Source organism: Pseudopodoces humilis, chromosome 5, assembly GCF_049639895.1.
Source record: "Pseudopodoces humilis isolate 2021_Gansu_Grassland_sample_001 chromosome 5, ASM4963989v1, whole genome shotgun sequence".
Taxonomy (NCBI): domain Eukaryota; kingdom Metazoa; phylum Chordata; class Aves; order Passeriformes; family Paridae; genus Pseudopodoces; species Pseudopodoces humilis.
In genome coordinates, this window is record NC_142204.1 from 24,900,496 (window position 1) to 24,913,181 (window position 12,686).

At 42.1% G+C, this 12,686-nt stretch overlaps 1 protein-coding gene across 2 annotated transcripts in view; it reads left to right on the forward strand.

The window, feature by feature from the left end:
- Positions 1-12,686, forward strand: part of ZC3H7B (zinc finger CCCH-type containing 7B) — a 48,022-nt gene that overhangs the window by 4,770 nt on the left and 30,566 nt on the right. The window contains exons 2-8 of one of the 2 annotated variants that reach the window (XM_014256654.2): positions 2,438-2,498; positions 4,409-4,442; positions 4,825-5,022; positions 5,887-6,045; positions 8,657-8,737; positions 10,212-10,271; positions 11,663-11,705. In XM_014256654.2, the coding sequence (XP_014112129.1) occupies positions 2,446-2,498; positions 4,409-4,442; positions 4,825-5,022; positions 5,887-6,045; positions 8,657-8,737; positions 10,212-10,271; positions 11,663-11,705 (628 nt within the window). In that variant the 5' untranslated portion in view covers positions 2,438-2,445. The remainder of the gene's footprint in view (positions 1-2,437; positions 2,499-4,408; positions 4,443-4,824; positions 5,023-5,886; positions 6,046-8,656; positions 8,738-10,211; positions 10,272-11,662; positions 11,706-12,686) is intronic. The other variant, XM_088054817.1, reaches the window with a different exon arrangement.

Below are 12,686 nucleotides of genomic sequence, written 5' to 3' on the forward strand. Positions count from 1 at the left end.
CAGTGCTCTGGGGTGGCTCTGTCCTCTTTCATTTCTTCCACTGCTGCCTTTGTGGAAATGGTTCCTACTGCTCTTCTTCCATGTCTCTGTTATTTCTTACTTCCTCTGTCTTTACAGAATTTCACACAAGGAGAAAAATTAAATTAATTACCACTCTCTCCTTGTCTGCCTCTCAAGCCTGTCTGTGAATCATTAAAAATCAATATATGATCATGGACAAAGACCTCTAACTAATTAAAGTTAGAAAGTGGTATGTTTATTTGCCAGTGGAGGGCATGGGAATTGTCTCCAAAAGGCATGACTGCCCCAAACAAGGTTCTTTTCCTTTTATTTATTTCCCAAGATCTTATATAAAATACGTGTGCATAACTCCAGCACTTCCCATCCCCATTCAGTATTAAAATGAGGCTATTAGTCCTTCACGTGCGCACAATTCTTCTCTTGAATTGGGTCAGTGGTCTCGAATTTTGTCAGTGGTCTCAAAGGATGAAGTCAGGAAAGTCTTCATCAGGTCTTTGTGACCCTCTGGCACGATCCAAAGCCCCTTGCTTCGTGATTGATTGCTATAGAGTCCAGGTGCTGGTCATTGTTCTCACTGCGTTCAGTCTGTTCTTATAACGGTTCACTTATTCCACTTTTTTATATAAACAAGTTCATAACAGCAAGCAATATAACAATTAGCTCTGGCTTAAGCATCTAATAGTCATTAATTACCATTTGCTTCTCTGACTTACATCTTCATTATTATAAATTGCTTCTAACTCTTAGGTAAAATCTTAACTCTTCAAAAATCATGATTCATCTGCCTGTATCGCTAGTGATCATATTAACCTCACAATCTCCTTGTTAAATTTCCTTCTTTTTTCCTGATTGCTCATTATCCAGGATATTTATGAATCAATGCAGGCCTTCTGATGGTGCTGTACTGAAGTATATCAGCTCTTCTCCATCACTTCTGTTAAAAGCCTTTGTAGAGATGCTGATCATCCCTCACCTTGTCTGTTGCCTTTCCCTGTCTTGCTGCACTGTCCATCCTGTTCCAAGTTCAGCTGCTTAAAATCTCCTACCTGCTGCTTGAACCAGATTGCTCCCAAATTTACTGTCTGATGACTTAGAAATGGTACAGTGCCTCTTTCAAGCTCTTGCTTCCTTTTGCTGCCCCTTTCCCTCACTCCAGTCTTTTCCCCTTCCCCCAACTCTTCTTCTTGGTAAGGGGCAGGTATCAATTCTACCTTTTGCATGGCACAGAGCACAATCAATAAGGGCTTGCTGAGTTGTCAGGATTGATTTTTATGTAGTGTAAAGGCCCCTTCACCCTGTTCAGACTGAGTGTGTTATTGATACTGCAAAATATCTTAGAATGATAGGGATGGTCTTAATGTAAAAGGGAGCTGGATGATAATGATCTCCAAGTTGTTATAGTGTAGAGGTAGAGAAATTACTTTAGGATCTTTTCAGAGGCAATCCTGGGTTGGGAAGGTACAGGGTCTTCATCTCATTTCAGTGTTTCTGTAGTTGCTGTCTTTGTCCCCAAGTTTCTATTCCTCAAATACTGAGCACTATTTGTGGTCACAGCTGGTTGATGTGAACTTTGCTGTCACCAGCAACTCAGTTTTACCACAAAGTGCCATCCTTATTTTTTCTTGTGGACAGACCCATGTACCTTGGGGAATGGTCACTGGAGAGCCATTCCAAAATTTGCTTCCAAACTGCAGAGGATGAAGTGCAGATAACTCTTGAGCCTTCCTAAGGTGCTGCCCTTCCCAGTTTAAAACACTGCACAATAGGGCTCTGTTCCCTCTCCAAAGAAATGTTTCCCAGTCTGTGCTGCTCTTGCCTGCTGATTTCAGCATGAAATCACCATTGCATGGATTCACTGCTGTCCTTTTATGTGGACCATGGCAAGCAATTCCTTCTTCCTTTGCATCTCCCTTCGTGCTGTACCTCCATAAACCTTATGTAGATAAGGTATGTTTCATAAGCTGTGCAGTAAACCAGTTTACATCTGTCCCAGATAAATAGTGGTCAGAATTGCTTATCATGGGAGGGTCTCGGCACAAATTCCTGAAATGACTGACAGTGCAGGCAAAGTTGGTGTTGGGTTTCTTCCCTTTCCTAGAAGGCAGTCCTGATAACAGTTGGTTTCCACTGCTTTATTTACTGGCAGCCTAAGCAGAGAGCTCAAATTGAAGTAATTCCTCTTTGTCCATGTATCCTGTCAGTGGCATGTGAGAAAAAGCAGATACTTGGTAGTGAGCTGCTGGTCGTGCTGTATCTGCAGTGTGGATAAATCATGGGCTTTGCCGTTCAGGGCATCTGGTCTGGAACATTTTGTTAGTAGTAAATTCAGGCACAAACAAAATACTGTGCTGTTTAATTGGCAGCAAGACCTAAAATGACTCACTTTGTGTTGTTTCTTTTTCTTCTTTCTCCACAGCAACTATAATGGAGAGGCAGAAGAGAAAACAAGAGATAGAGAAAGGACTTCAGTTCATTCAGTAAGTGGACAACCTCAGTGCTCCCTATGGATTTGGAGGCAGTCGTCTTTCTGTCGAGGATTGCAGGAACTGAGTTTTTCCTATTCACTGCTTTGGGTTTGCTGCATGGGAAAGAGATACTGTCTTGAGGATTTTAACTGTGATTTTTCAGGATGTTTCTTGTCCTGTTAGCTCTCTACATTTGAAATTCTGTCATTTTAATATCCTTTGGTTTTGCCCTTCCCTGCAATTCCAGGATGATCTTTACAGTCAGCATAACACTATGGACCTTCTACATCATCTTCAGTATGAAGATCTCAAAAGTGCTCTTTCAACAAGGTTATCCCAACTTTGTTAGGAAGAGAGATAGTGTTTCAGTTCTGTAGGTGGGGAAACAAGGTACATGACTTGTTAGGCACCCCATATGGTGCCTATAGGGCAAGTAAATGACATGGATTCTTTTATAGCTGCCAACCTGGTGGATGTCTCAGATCGCTCTTCTATGAATATCATGTGGCCTTGTAGAGCTTGAAGTGGTTGCTTATTTAGTAGTTACAAATCCTAGTACTTCCTTATAAGATACCGTAGCATTTCTCCCTCCAGTGTTTGAGTTAGCAGAGGCCTCAAACTCAGGTCCAGGTTCCACGGTGAGTAAGGAAGCAGTAAGATTGTAAACAGATTGGTTTGGGGTTTTTTAAGGTCTGCTTTGAATCCTGCAATTATTATGCCTGAAATCTGTACCTCTACAGTAGGAAACCCCCTAGATCTTCCATGTTACATATTTGTATCCTGTAATTTGACCATGAAATTTTCATCCCAGTCTGAGACTAAATAGGGCTGATAACCCAGTTTTGGAGAGATAATTTTGAGATTTATATTGGTAACGCTTATAAAAATGCACAAGATTCTGGGGAAGAAAATAATTAAGAAATATGAGGTGCAATTCATGCATCTGGGGCATATCTTGCACTCTGAACCAGGAACGGTGACATATGTTGGTTTGTTTTGATGCAAAAGAGGGAGTCCAAGTTTGTAAGCAGCATGAATGTTTCTTACGAAGCCATGACATTTCCTGTAGTTAGTTTTAAGGAGTGATTAGATGAAATCTAAAAAACGTTTTTTCAGTAACCAGTAAGATCATGTATGCACTGTAGGTGAGAAAAGCTATGAAAGATGCTAAGGATTCCTCCAGAGCTTATTGATTTGTCCTTGAAGAGAATAAATAAATATATGTGGACCAAGCCTGGATGAATTAGATGGTCCAATCTGAAGAACAGAACCTTTCTCTTAAATCTCAGTGCTGTTGTGGGGTAGGTGTTATCCTCACAAGCACTGCCAGAATTTGTGGCTCAGGCTTGGCTGAGAAGATTTGAGTTAAATGGTCTCCTGAACCTGCACTGTTTCCTCCCTTCCTTTTGTAGGGTAGGCCTAAAGGCATGTGGCTAAGTTAAGGCAGACAAAAGTGATTGCATTGATCTCTGTATGTCCCTGGTCTCACAAAGGATTTCGGGAGGTCTTGGAGTGCCAATCTGGTGCCTCTGGTGCCTCTCATTAGAGCCAGATGCACATAAAATACACTTGTATTCTTCATGACAGTCTCTCATGGGACTTTATTAAAGCTGGGTCTTTTAGGTGACTGTTGGAAGGCACATTACAGAGGATCAAGTATGTGCAGAAAATAAATGAGAATAAGACTCCTCTAGTCTCAAGTCCCTCTTAGCTGTGACCATCACTTGACACCACTGTGACTGTCACTGAGCATAATACTCCCTAACTGTTCTCTTTGCCTCAGCTGCTTTTGCAGTGATAAAATGTTCAGTAACTTATTGAGATCACCAACACATAACCAGAAAAATTTTCTCTTCATCAGACAAAAGCCCTTGTTTTCATGGATGCCTGTTTCATGAGTATTTTCCCTTCTTTTTCTTCAGGTCCACATTACCCCTAAGCCAAGAAGATTATGAGGTAATGGAGATTTTGTTTGTTGAAGCTGGGAGCCCTCTGGTTAGCAAGATTTGTTCTGTTGCACAGCCATTAGTTTACATGCCAAAAGTGAAGAATGTGGGAGGGTCTGTCACAATTTGACTGTGACTTAAAGTTTTAAGGTTCTGACGATGACAACTTTCAGGGAAAGGAGAAGACACTTGAGTGTTTGAGAAGAATGGGGATTTGACTGCATTATTCTCCTCTACCAAAAAAACTGATGTTTTACAGGAGAGTAGGGATGCAGAAGTACCTTTGTGGGCAAGCAGTTTGCTAAAAGATATGGAAAGGAATGGGAAATTGGGAAGTCTCTCCTGTCTCTGAATATCCACTTGAGTGTATTTTTTCTCTCCCTGCTGCCCAGGCCTTTTTGCAGAAGCTGGTGAGAAACTTGTTTGCAGAGGGCAATGATTTGTTCCGAGAGAAGGATTTCAAGCTTTCCCTGGTACAGTACGTAGAAGGGCTGAACGTGGCGGATTACGCAGCCTCCGACGAGGTGACCATCCCAAAGGAACTCCTCTGCAAGCTCCACGTCAACCGAGCTGCCTGCTACTTTGCCATGGTGAGTGCTTTCCCAAGTCATCCCCAGGAGCCAGGGTTGCAATGCTGTGCAGTTGGAAAAGATGTCAAGAAGTGTTTCAGCTGGTTTTGCCCACTCCCTGCTCAAACACTGGAGGAGACAACACCACACAGAAGAGTCTGCAATCTCCTCGCCATTACACTGTGTCATGCAAGACCAGAGGAAGGATGTGAGGAGAGGGGGCCAGGCCTGAGGTACTGACAATGCAGTTCTGGTATTCAGTGGTGAGGAGTTAGTACCACCCAGTGTCTTCCAGTATTGAGCAAATATTTTTCTGGAATAATGTTTATTGCTCTGGAGGCTCTTGCCTCCTCCTTTGAGTCACTGGAAGACGGTAGGAAGGCTTTGGGTCTTGAAGGAACTTGCAGCATACATATGCATACATATGGAAAAGGATCCTGAAATACCCAGGCTCTAAAAGGCTGCATGCTTCCATTTTATTAAGGCATGTAACAGCTTTCCTTTATGGCACAACCCTAGAGCAGGCCCATCCTGTTTGTAAGGACACTGAGTCCCCTGAAAATTAGCAAGCAGTCACATAATTAAAGACTTTCAAGTGTAACATGCTCAGGGTAGAAGGGGTAGAAGGGGAGACAAGATAAGGTTGCTCAAGCAGCCTTAGTTCTGTCATTCCTTGACTTTGAAATTGAGTTTTGCAAGATTTAACAAAATGTTCTGTTCGTGTAGGTGTGTTTGCACGCTGATCTGGGCATGAGGTAACATATGTACTTCCACTTGCCACTTGTATTCCTGTTTTCTGCTGAGAGGTAGAACATTTGCATTCACAGAGAAGGACAGGTTAGTCTGCTGTGCCTCAGCTGACTCCATGTGGTCTGTTCCATGCAGGGGTTGTATGAGAAGGCACTGGAAGACAGCGAGAAGGCTTTAAGTCTCGACAAGGAGAACATCCGAGCACTATTCCGGAAAGCCCGTTCCTTAAATGAACTTGGAAGACACAAAGAAGCATATGAGTGCAACAGCCGATGCTTGCTGTCCCTCCCACATGTAAGTTTTTGACATACAAGTCATCTTGGCTTTTGTGGCTCAGAACCTTCCTCTCCTCAACATGCTTAGTGTGAAGCCAGGGGATAGTGGATGAGAAATATTGGCTGTGCCCAAGAAGACCCTTATGCCCAGAAATTCTGTCTCTCTGACATGATGTCCAGATGTTAGTCCTCACATGTTGCTTCAGGCCAAGTCACCTCTTGCAGATAGTGCCAGTCAGAGACACCAGTTAGTCACAGCAGGTTCATGGTCTGTTTGTGAATAGCAAACCCCTGCTCTAACAAGAGGAGAACTAAAGTCATGAGAATGTTTTAGTTGACTGCTTTTGTATCTCTAATGGAAGTGACTAGGAGCATGGGATAAATGGGAGCTGGAACTGAAAGGAAAACACCTATGGTTTTCCTGTGTTGGGTACAAGTGTCTCACATTTCACTTACTGATTGCTAAGGCCAAGTGATTTTTTGAGGAACACTCAAAGGTGTCCTTGACATCACATGGCATAGTTATTTTTGTGTTCAGGGATGTGTAAATTTTTGCATGCAGAGAGGACTATCTGCATATACTAGGAACTAAATATTTTCCTGATAGAGCTTTTGAACATCCTCTTAGGCCAGATATTGATCAGGAAAGCAAACTGTGATTACATGGATTCAAGTGAGCACTGTGCTGATCTTGGTTCTGATCCATCACAATAACGTTATCACAAGAAAAATGCATCCACCTTAGCAGGAGAAGTTAAGTTTCCTTTGTTATTAGTGTTACAGAAGCAATGTTTGAAAGCCTTATTAGCAATTAGTTATTCCTTTTGCATAGCTTGTAAATTCTAGCTTTTTTGACTTGGCAGAACAAGGTGACCAAAACATATTAAAGATATCATGCTTGGGGAGTGCCAAGGGATTGTTTTATAAAGAAACCCTTTGATTAACAAAAGTGTCTAATGTAGGTGTTCTTGTGAAGCTATATGTGGCTATATTTTACACTGCAGTTTAGCCACTTAATTTAATTTATATTTTAACTACATAGTTATGTTTACATAGCTCCCATTATTATCATTACTTTCTCAAACTTCTCTGTGCCAGGAAAGTTCAGCCTAAAATACTCCACATTCAGTGGTCTGTGTTTCCTATTCTAAACAATTCAGTCTTGTAAATTAACACAAGCCATTATCTTACCACGTACTTAACAGAAATCATAAGCCTTCTCTGCATCAAAGGCAAGTCATGCTATCCATCATTTCCTTCTTGTTTCCATTACCCTCTGGAGCACATGGGTACTTCCATCTCTGCATTGCTGTAATTGCTGAGAGTTTTGTTGTGTTCAAAACAGAGCCTGTCTTAAAACTTATGGTGATAAAGGATCTGCTACTCATTTGGCTCACTGTCTATCAGGGTTACCTTATTTCTGGGTGCAGATGCTCAGTGCTGCACATTTGCAGAAGTTCTCAGTACGGTGAAGTTAATACTTCTCTGTGGTATGCTTGTGTTTGGTATGGCATGGGTGTTTTAGGAGAGGAAATGGACAAGCTAGATTTTGGATTCAGTGAGTTCAGTGAAGATGGTGCCAAGACTAATGTTGAGGGTGTTGGGGGAGTGAGTACAACCAAGAAATGGCACTCGAGATTGAAGGGAGAAGTTACTGATATGGTGGGCTTGAAGAACCAGAGGCTTCTCAGCTGTTGAAAGGGAAAGGACTCAACCTGCAGGGAGAAGAAGATTGGAAAGACCAGCATGGAAAATAGAGAGAAAGAGGGCAAGCTTCAAGGTTGGAGATGAGGGGGGATATGTTGGATGATTAAGGAGGGCTAGCACAACAGGTTGGGCAGATATTTTTTTTTCTTTGAAAATACTGTTAAAGTGCTCAGATATTTTTGCAAACAGGGAGAGGAAAGCAGAAAGAAGCAGTTGCTGGTGATATATAACTGTAGAAGACTGTGGCAGGTTGTTAGTCTGGGCAGAAAGCCCATGGTGATGTGTGAGTGGGCATGGACACTGGGCAGGGAGGATGGTAAAATGCCACACAAGTAGGGAAAGCTGAAGGATCTGCTTGACTAAACTGAGGCAGTTTAACTGGAGCTGGAGACAGTCAAAATGCCTTCTAGCTAGTAGGTTGAAAACTGAGACTTGGTTTCAGCTTTAAAAACAAACAAGCAAAACAGGCTAGTGGGCACTGTCTGCATATCAAAAATGATTATTAACTCTGCAGCTGGCAGAGAGGGAAGACATGCAGGCTCCCTCCCAGGCATGGAGACCTTGTGGAAGCTGTATCAGCAGCCAGCCTTGGCAGCTCCTTCAGCCAGCTTGCCAGCAGGATTCCTAAACCCTGTTTTCACAGAGTAGGTACTTTGTTTGAAGCACATACTTGATTTTGATTTTCTACAGCTTTGACTGAGTGTAGGGCAAAACTCCTGGTGCAACTGCAGCATCTTGGCAAGACTGAATGACAAGAATGCTGAAGTCTGGACTCTGCTGGGACTGTTCTGGAAATTATCTACCTGCTGCTGTCTGAAGTTGAGGCTTCTTGGTGCAGCCCAATTTCCTGTATTCCTCTTTATTTCATTCTGTATGCCACAAAGGCAGAACTAAAAGTGTCCTGTCAATGGTTTTGTCTACAGGATGAAAGTGTCACACAGCTTGGACAGGAGCTTGCCCAGAAGCTGGGACTGAGGGTTCGAAAAGCATATAAAAGGCCTCAGGTATGACTTCTTTTGTCTTAAGGGCTATCCTTTGCTTGTACAAATTTACTTTGGCAGAGGCGGTAGGTGCTGCTCTGCAGTTACAGACGTGTACACAACCCTGCAAACTCTAGCAGGCTGCTGGTAATCTTCCTTGTCCTGACCCTTTGACTCACTTTGCTTTGATCCGTATCTAACCCCATTGCTGCTCTGTGCCTGCTGCCAGGATGTTTCCTGAGTCCCCAGATGGTGCTGCAGGAGAAACTTCTGATGCAGTAGATGCCTACTGTCTTTTTTGCAGTAGAGGAACATTTGGCCTGATCCAAAAGCAGGTTTTGCATCACAGTTCTCTCCCTGTTATGCAATGAGAGGGATGGGGTCCTCTCCTGCATTGGAGGCATGGCTGGTTCTGTAGTGCAGTGGATTGTGAAGGATTCCTGCCCCATTTCTAGGTGTACACTTCTTTATGGTGGGGGAAAAGCTTGGCTTTGGGAGAGCAACGGGTACACACCTGCTCAGAAGCTAATTGACACCAGTGACTGGATCCATAACTTGGCTCTACAAGGAAGTGCTGTAGGTGTTTAAATGTGTACCCTGAGATAGAGCTAGAGGGCGTTAGGCCACCGCTAGCCATAAAGCTGCTCTCCCATAAAGCTGCCTTGGTCACATACTTTGTTCTCAGGAGCAGAGAACACGAGATAGTAGTGGAGGCTGATGTTTGTGTTTGCATCCTGGGCCCCGAGCAAGGGGGTGTGTTAAACAAACAGCGTGTTCCATCTGCAGAGGGGCACCCTTGTAGCATGAGGTGGAGTGATTGGTGGGCATCGAGTTTGCAGAGAGCTTTTAGGGTAAATCTGGCTGTAATATGTTAATCCTCTCCCCAACAAACCTCATGTGTGATTTGCCTACCCTAAGAAGACTCCTTGATCTTGTAGCAGCTTTCCACAAATGATTCCATCTCAAAGAAATGGAAGTTTATGAGAAAATACTTTTTGTAGATGTTCACTGTGTTTGCCTTACCACCTTTTCTGCTGCTGTCATGTTACTCAGCTGAGATGGGCTTAGAGCACCTGTATGTTAGAAATATGAAAATTAAACATTCCATAATGCTTTTTATTATTTGAAATTCTGTGATTGGTATTTTGTTAACATTTTGTGATCTCTTGTATTGAGTTCCAGCTTTCACTCAAGTGCAATAATGCCTTCTCAAAGTAGAAATTTCTTAACGAGCAGCAAACCCATCTGTTTCTCAAGGAAGTTTTTTGCCTTCTGGTTGTGGGTCAGTGGGTTGTGGGTTCTGAGGTATACAGAGCAATTAAATGTCCCTTTTCAGTGTTGACAAATGTGTACTCCTGTGTCACAGTGGGGTAACATTTTGGGGTGGCTTTTATTTTTGGGCAGTGATTAGAAGGAAACCATATTGTGACCCAGCTTTACCTAGTTTATGAGCATTCATGGGCTGAATTCTGCTCTAAGACCTCACTCTTCCTTGCAGCAGGAATTGGAAACATTCTCACTACTCAGTAATGGCACGTCAATCAATTCATCAAACCAGGTAGAGTTTGCATCCTGTGATTGTTACTGTATATGGATTGTGCTACTAGAATGCTTTAAAGTTTGATTTACATGTAGATTTATAGCTGTTTTTTAGGTTTTAACTGTTTTAATTAGTGTTTTCTGCTTTTAAGGGATATGGCCAAGAAATTAATTTATTTGAAAATATTTCTATTGACATCATACTTTATGTTGGTAATTAGATCATAAAAGATGGTTATTTTTCTTAGTTATTATGAATGTTTGCTTTCTCTTGCATTTTAAATAAATTTTTGTTTTCAAGTTTTTCTAACAACAATGCTACGTAACAGTCAGAAAGTGCAACTGCTGAAGAAACAAATAAAATTAAATCCTGTGATGTACTGAGCAAGGTACATACACAGCTTATGTATTGTTTCTATTGTCCTGGGAGATCCAGCTGGGCAGGGCAGTGTACAAATACTAAGGTAAAATATAAGAAATTGCTGGTTTCCTTGTTCTACCACTGGGCAAAGAATCATCCCAGCAAACAAGCACTTGCTGTTTTTACAGGCTGTTTGGTACTTCATATTGCTCCTTAAAGCAAATAAACAATAAAACTGTAAACATTGTAATTTTGTGCAAGATGGAATATGAAAGAACTAGTTTACCTCTCACTGTTCAGTGATTTGGCTTCACATCTTTCCAGCAAGGCCAGTCAGCTTTCTTTAATAGTTGTGCCTAGTTTTTAATTTGAAAATCTTTTCCTTTTATAAGAACTGAAAATAGTGCAAACCTCACTGTAGTAGATGCAGTATCAGAAGCCAAATGCTTTACTTTACAGTGCCTTTTTAAGCTTAAGCTAAAGGCACATGTACTTACCTCTATTTATGTTTCTGTAAAATACGGACTCAATTTATTTCTTGCCTTGAGCTCCAAGTCAGCAGTTGTCTTGGCGGAAATGTTTTCCTGTTTTGAATTTGCTGTAGAAGTTTGTGGTTGTTAGATTGCAAAATATGTGAACTAAGAAAAGGAACGTTGTGTAAGATCAGGCTAATCAGATCTCCCATGCAGTGGGCTGACCAATTGGTGTGTCCTGGGACCTGGGACACAGTGTTCCCATCCACACATGAAATACCCTATTCTATGTATGGAGCTGCTCACAAGGTTGGATATTGTACAGGCATGGTTTTCTTTGCAGCAAAAGGGTTTGTCAGCTGCTGAAGGTAAACATTTATAGGTTCCTTGGATCAGTGAATCTCCTGAAGTTCATTTGCTTTATTGTTCCAGCACTGAAAGAGGCCATAAGGAAAAAAAAAGAGTCATGTGCATTCAGGAATAGTAAAGAGTCCCAGATGTGAAGTGTGGATGTCTGTTTAAAGATTTATTTCTCACAATATTTTTCCTCTCCCTTTTTCTACATCCTCTTTGCAGACTACTTCCAATGGATTGGGCTCAATAGATGACATTGAAGCAGGTAAAGACATCTCTCTCCTCAGAATTTTGTTGCTTCAATATGGTAGGTGACCAGGCTGGCAGGCGTGAGAGGTTCATCACCTGCATTTGTGTCTCTTCTGCACAATCACAGCTTTGGTAACTAGGAGAAGGAAAAAGCGGTGCAAAGCAGGAGTGATTTTCTTGCAAAAACAGCTTTTTGTCCAGGCCCAGTGAGAGACATGTCTGGGAGTCAGAAGGGTCTGCTGAGGTACACAGCTCTCTCCAGTTGTGTTTCCTTAAAGCTGCTCTTGGCAGAGCTTCTGAAACTCTGCTCCAAGGCAAAACAGTCCAGATAAAGTGAAGTTACGGTTGTTTGTGCTCTGAGTGCATATGGTCCTCCAACACACTGAGGTAGAGGAATTGAAAACAAAGGAGTTGGGAGGGACCCAGGGAGAGCCAAGTTCAGGGTTAGGCACCCAGGAGGAGACGAAGGAAGATTAACAGGGTTGCTTTTCTCACGCTGGGAAACAAGTGACCTTAACTCTGCCCCTGTAGAAGGGCTTGCTACCTTACCTGCTGGAGAACTGAACTTCTGCCTCTGAGCGCATCAGTCTTTGTTCCTTTGTAAGACAGCTCTGTGTGTGTGAAGGTAAGTGTGAGGACTTACCACCACAAGTAGCAATTGCTCTTTTTATAGAAAGAAACTAATTTTTTGATTAAGGTGCTTTGGAAAGCATGTTAGTTCTCTGTTGAATGCTGATTTATTATCTGCTTGGTACATGAGATAATGAGACCCAGTTCTGTGAATTAAGGAGAGTTTTTCACATTATCTTGCTGTGCTAAAATTAACTGGACTCCTACTACAGACTAATGAATGACCACATCCAGTAAGCTCTTTATCTAATCTGGATTTGGTGTAAGAGCAGCATGCCACCTTTGCTGCAGATCAGGCAGACAGAGCCTTTACTGCTAGAAAATCTTTGCAAAAGCACGGTAATTATGTGTTATCTGATTGCCCAGA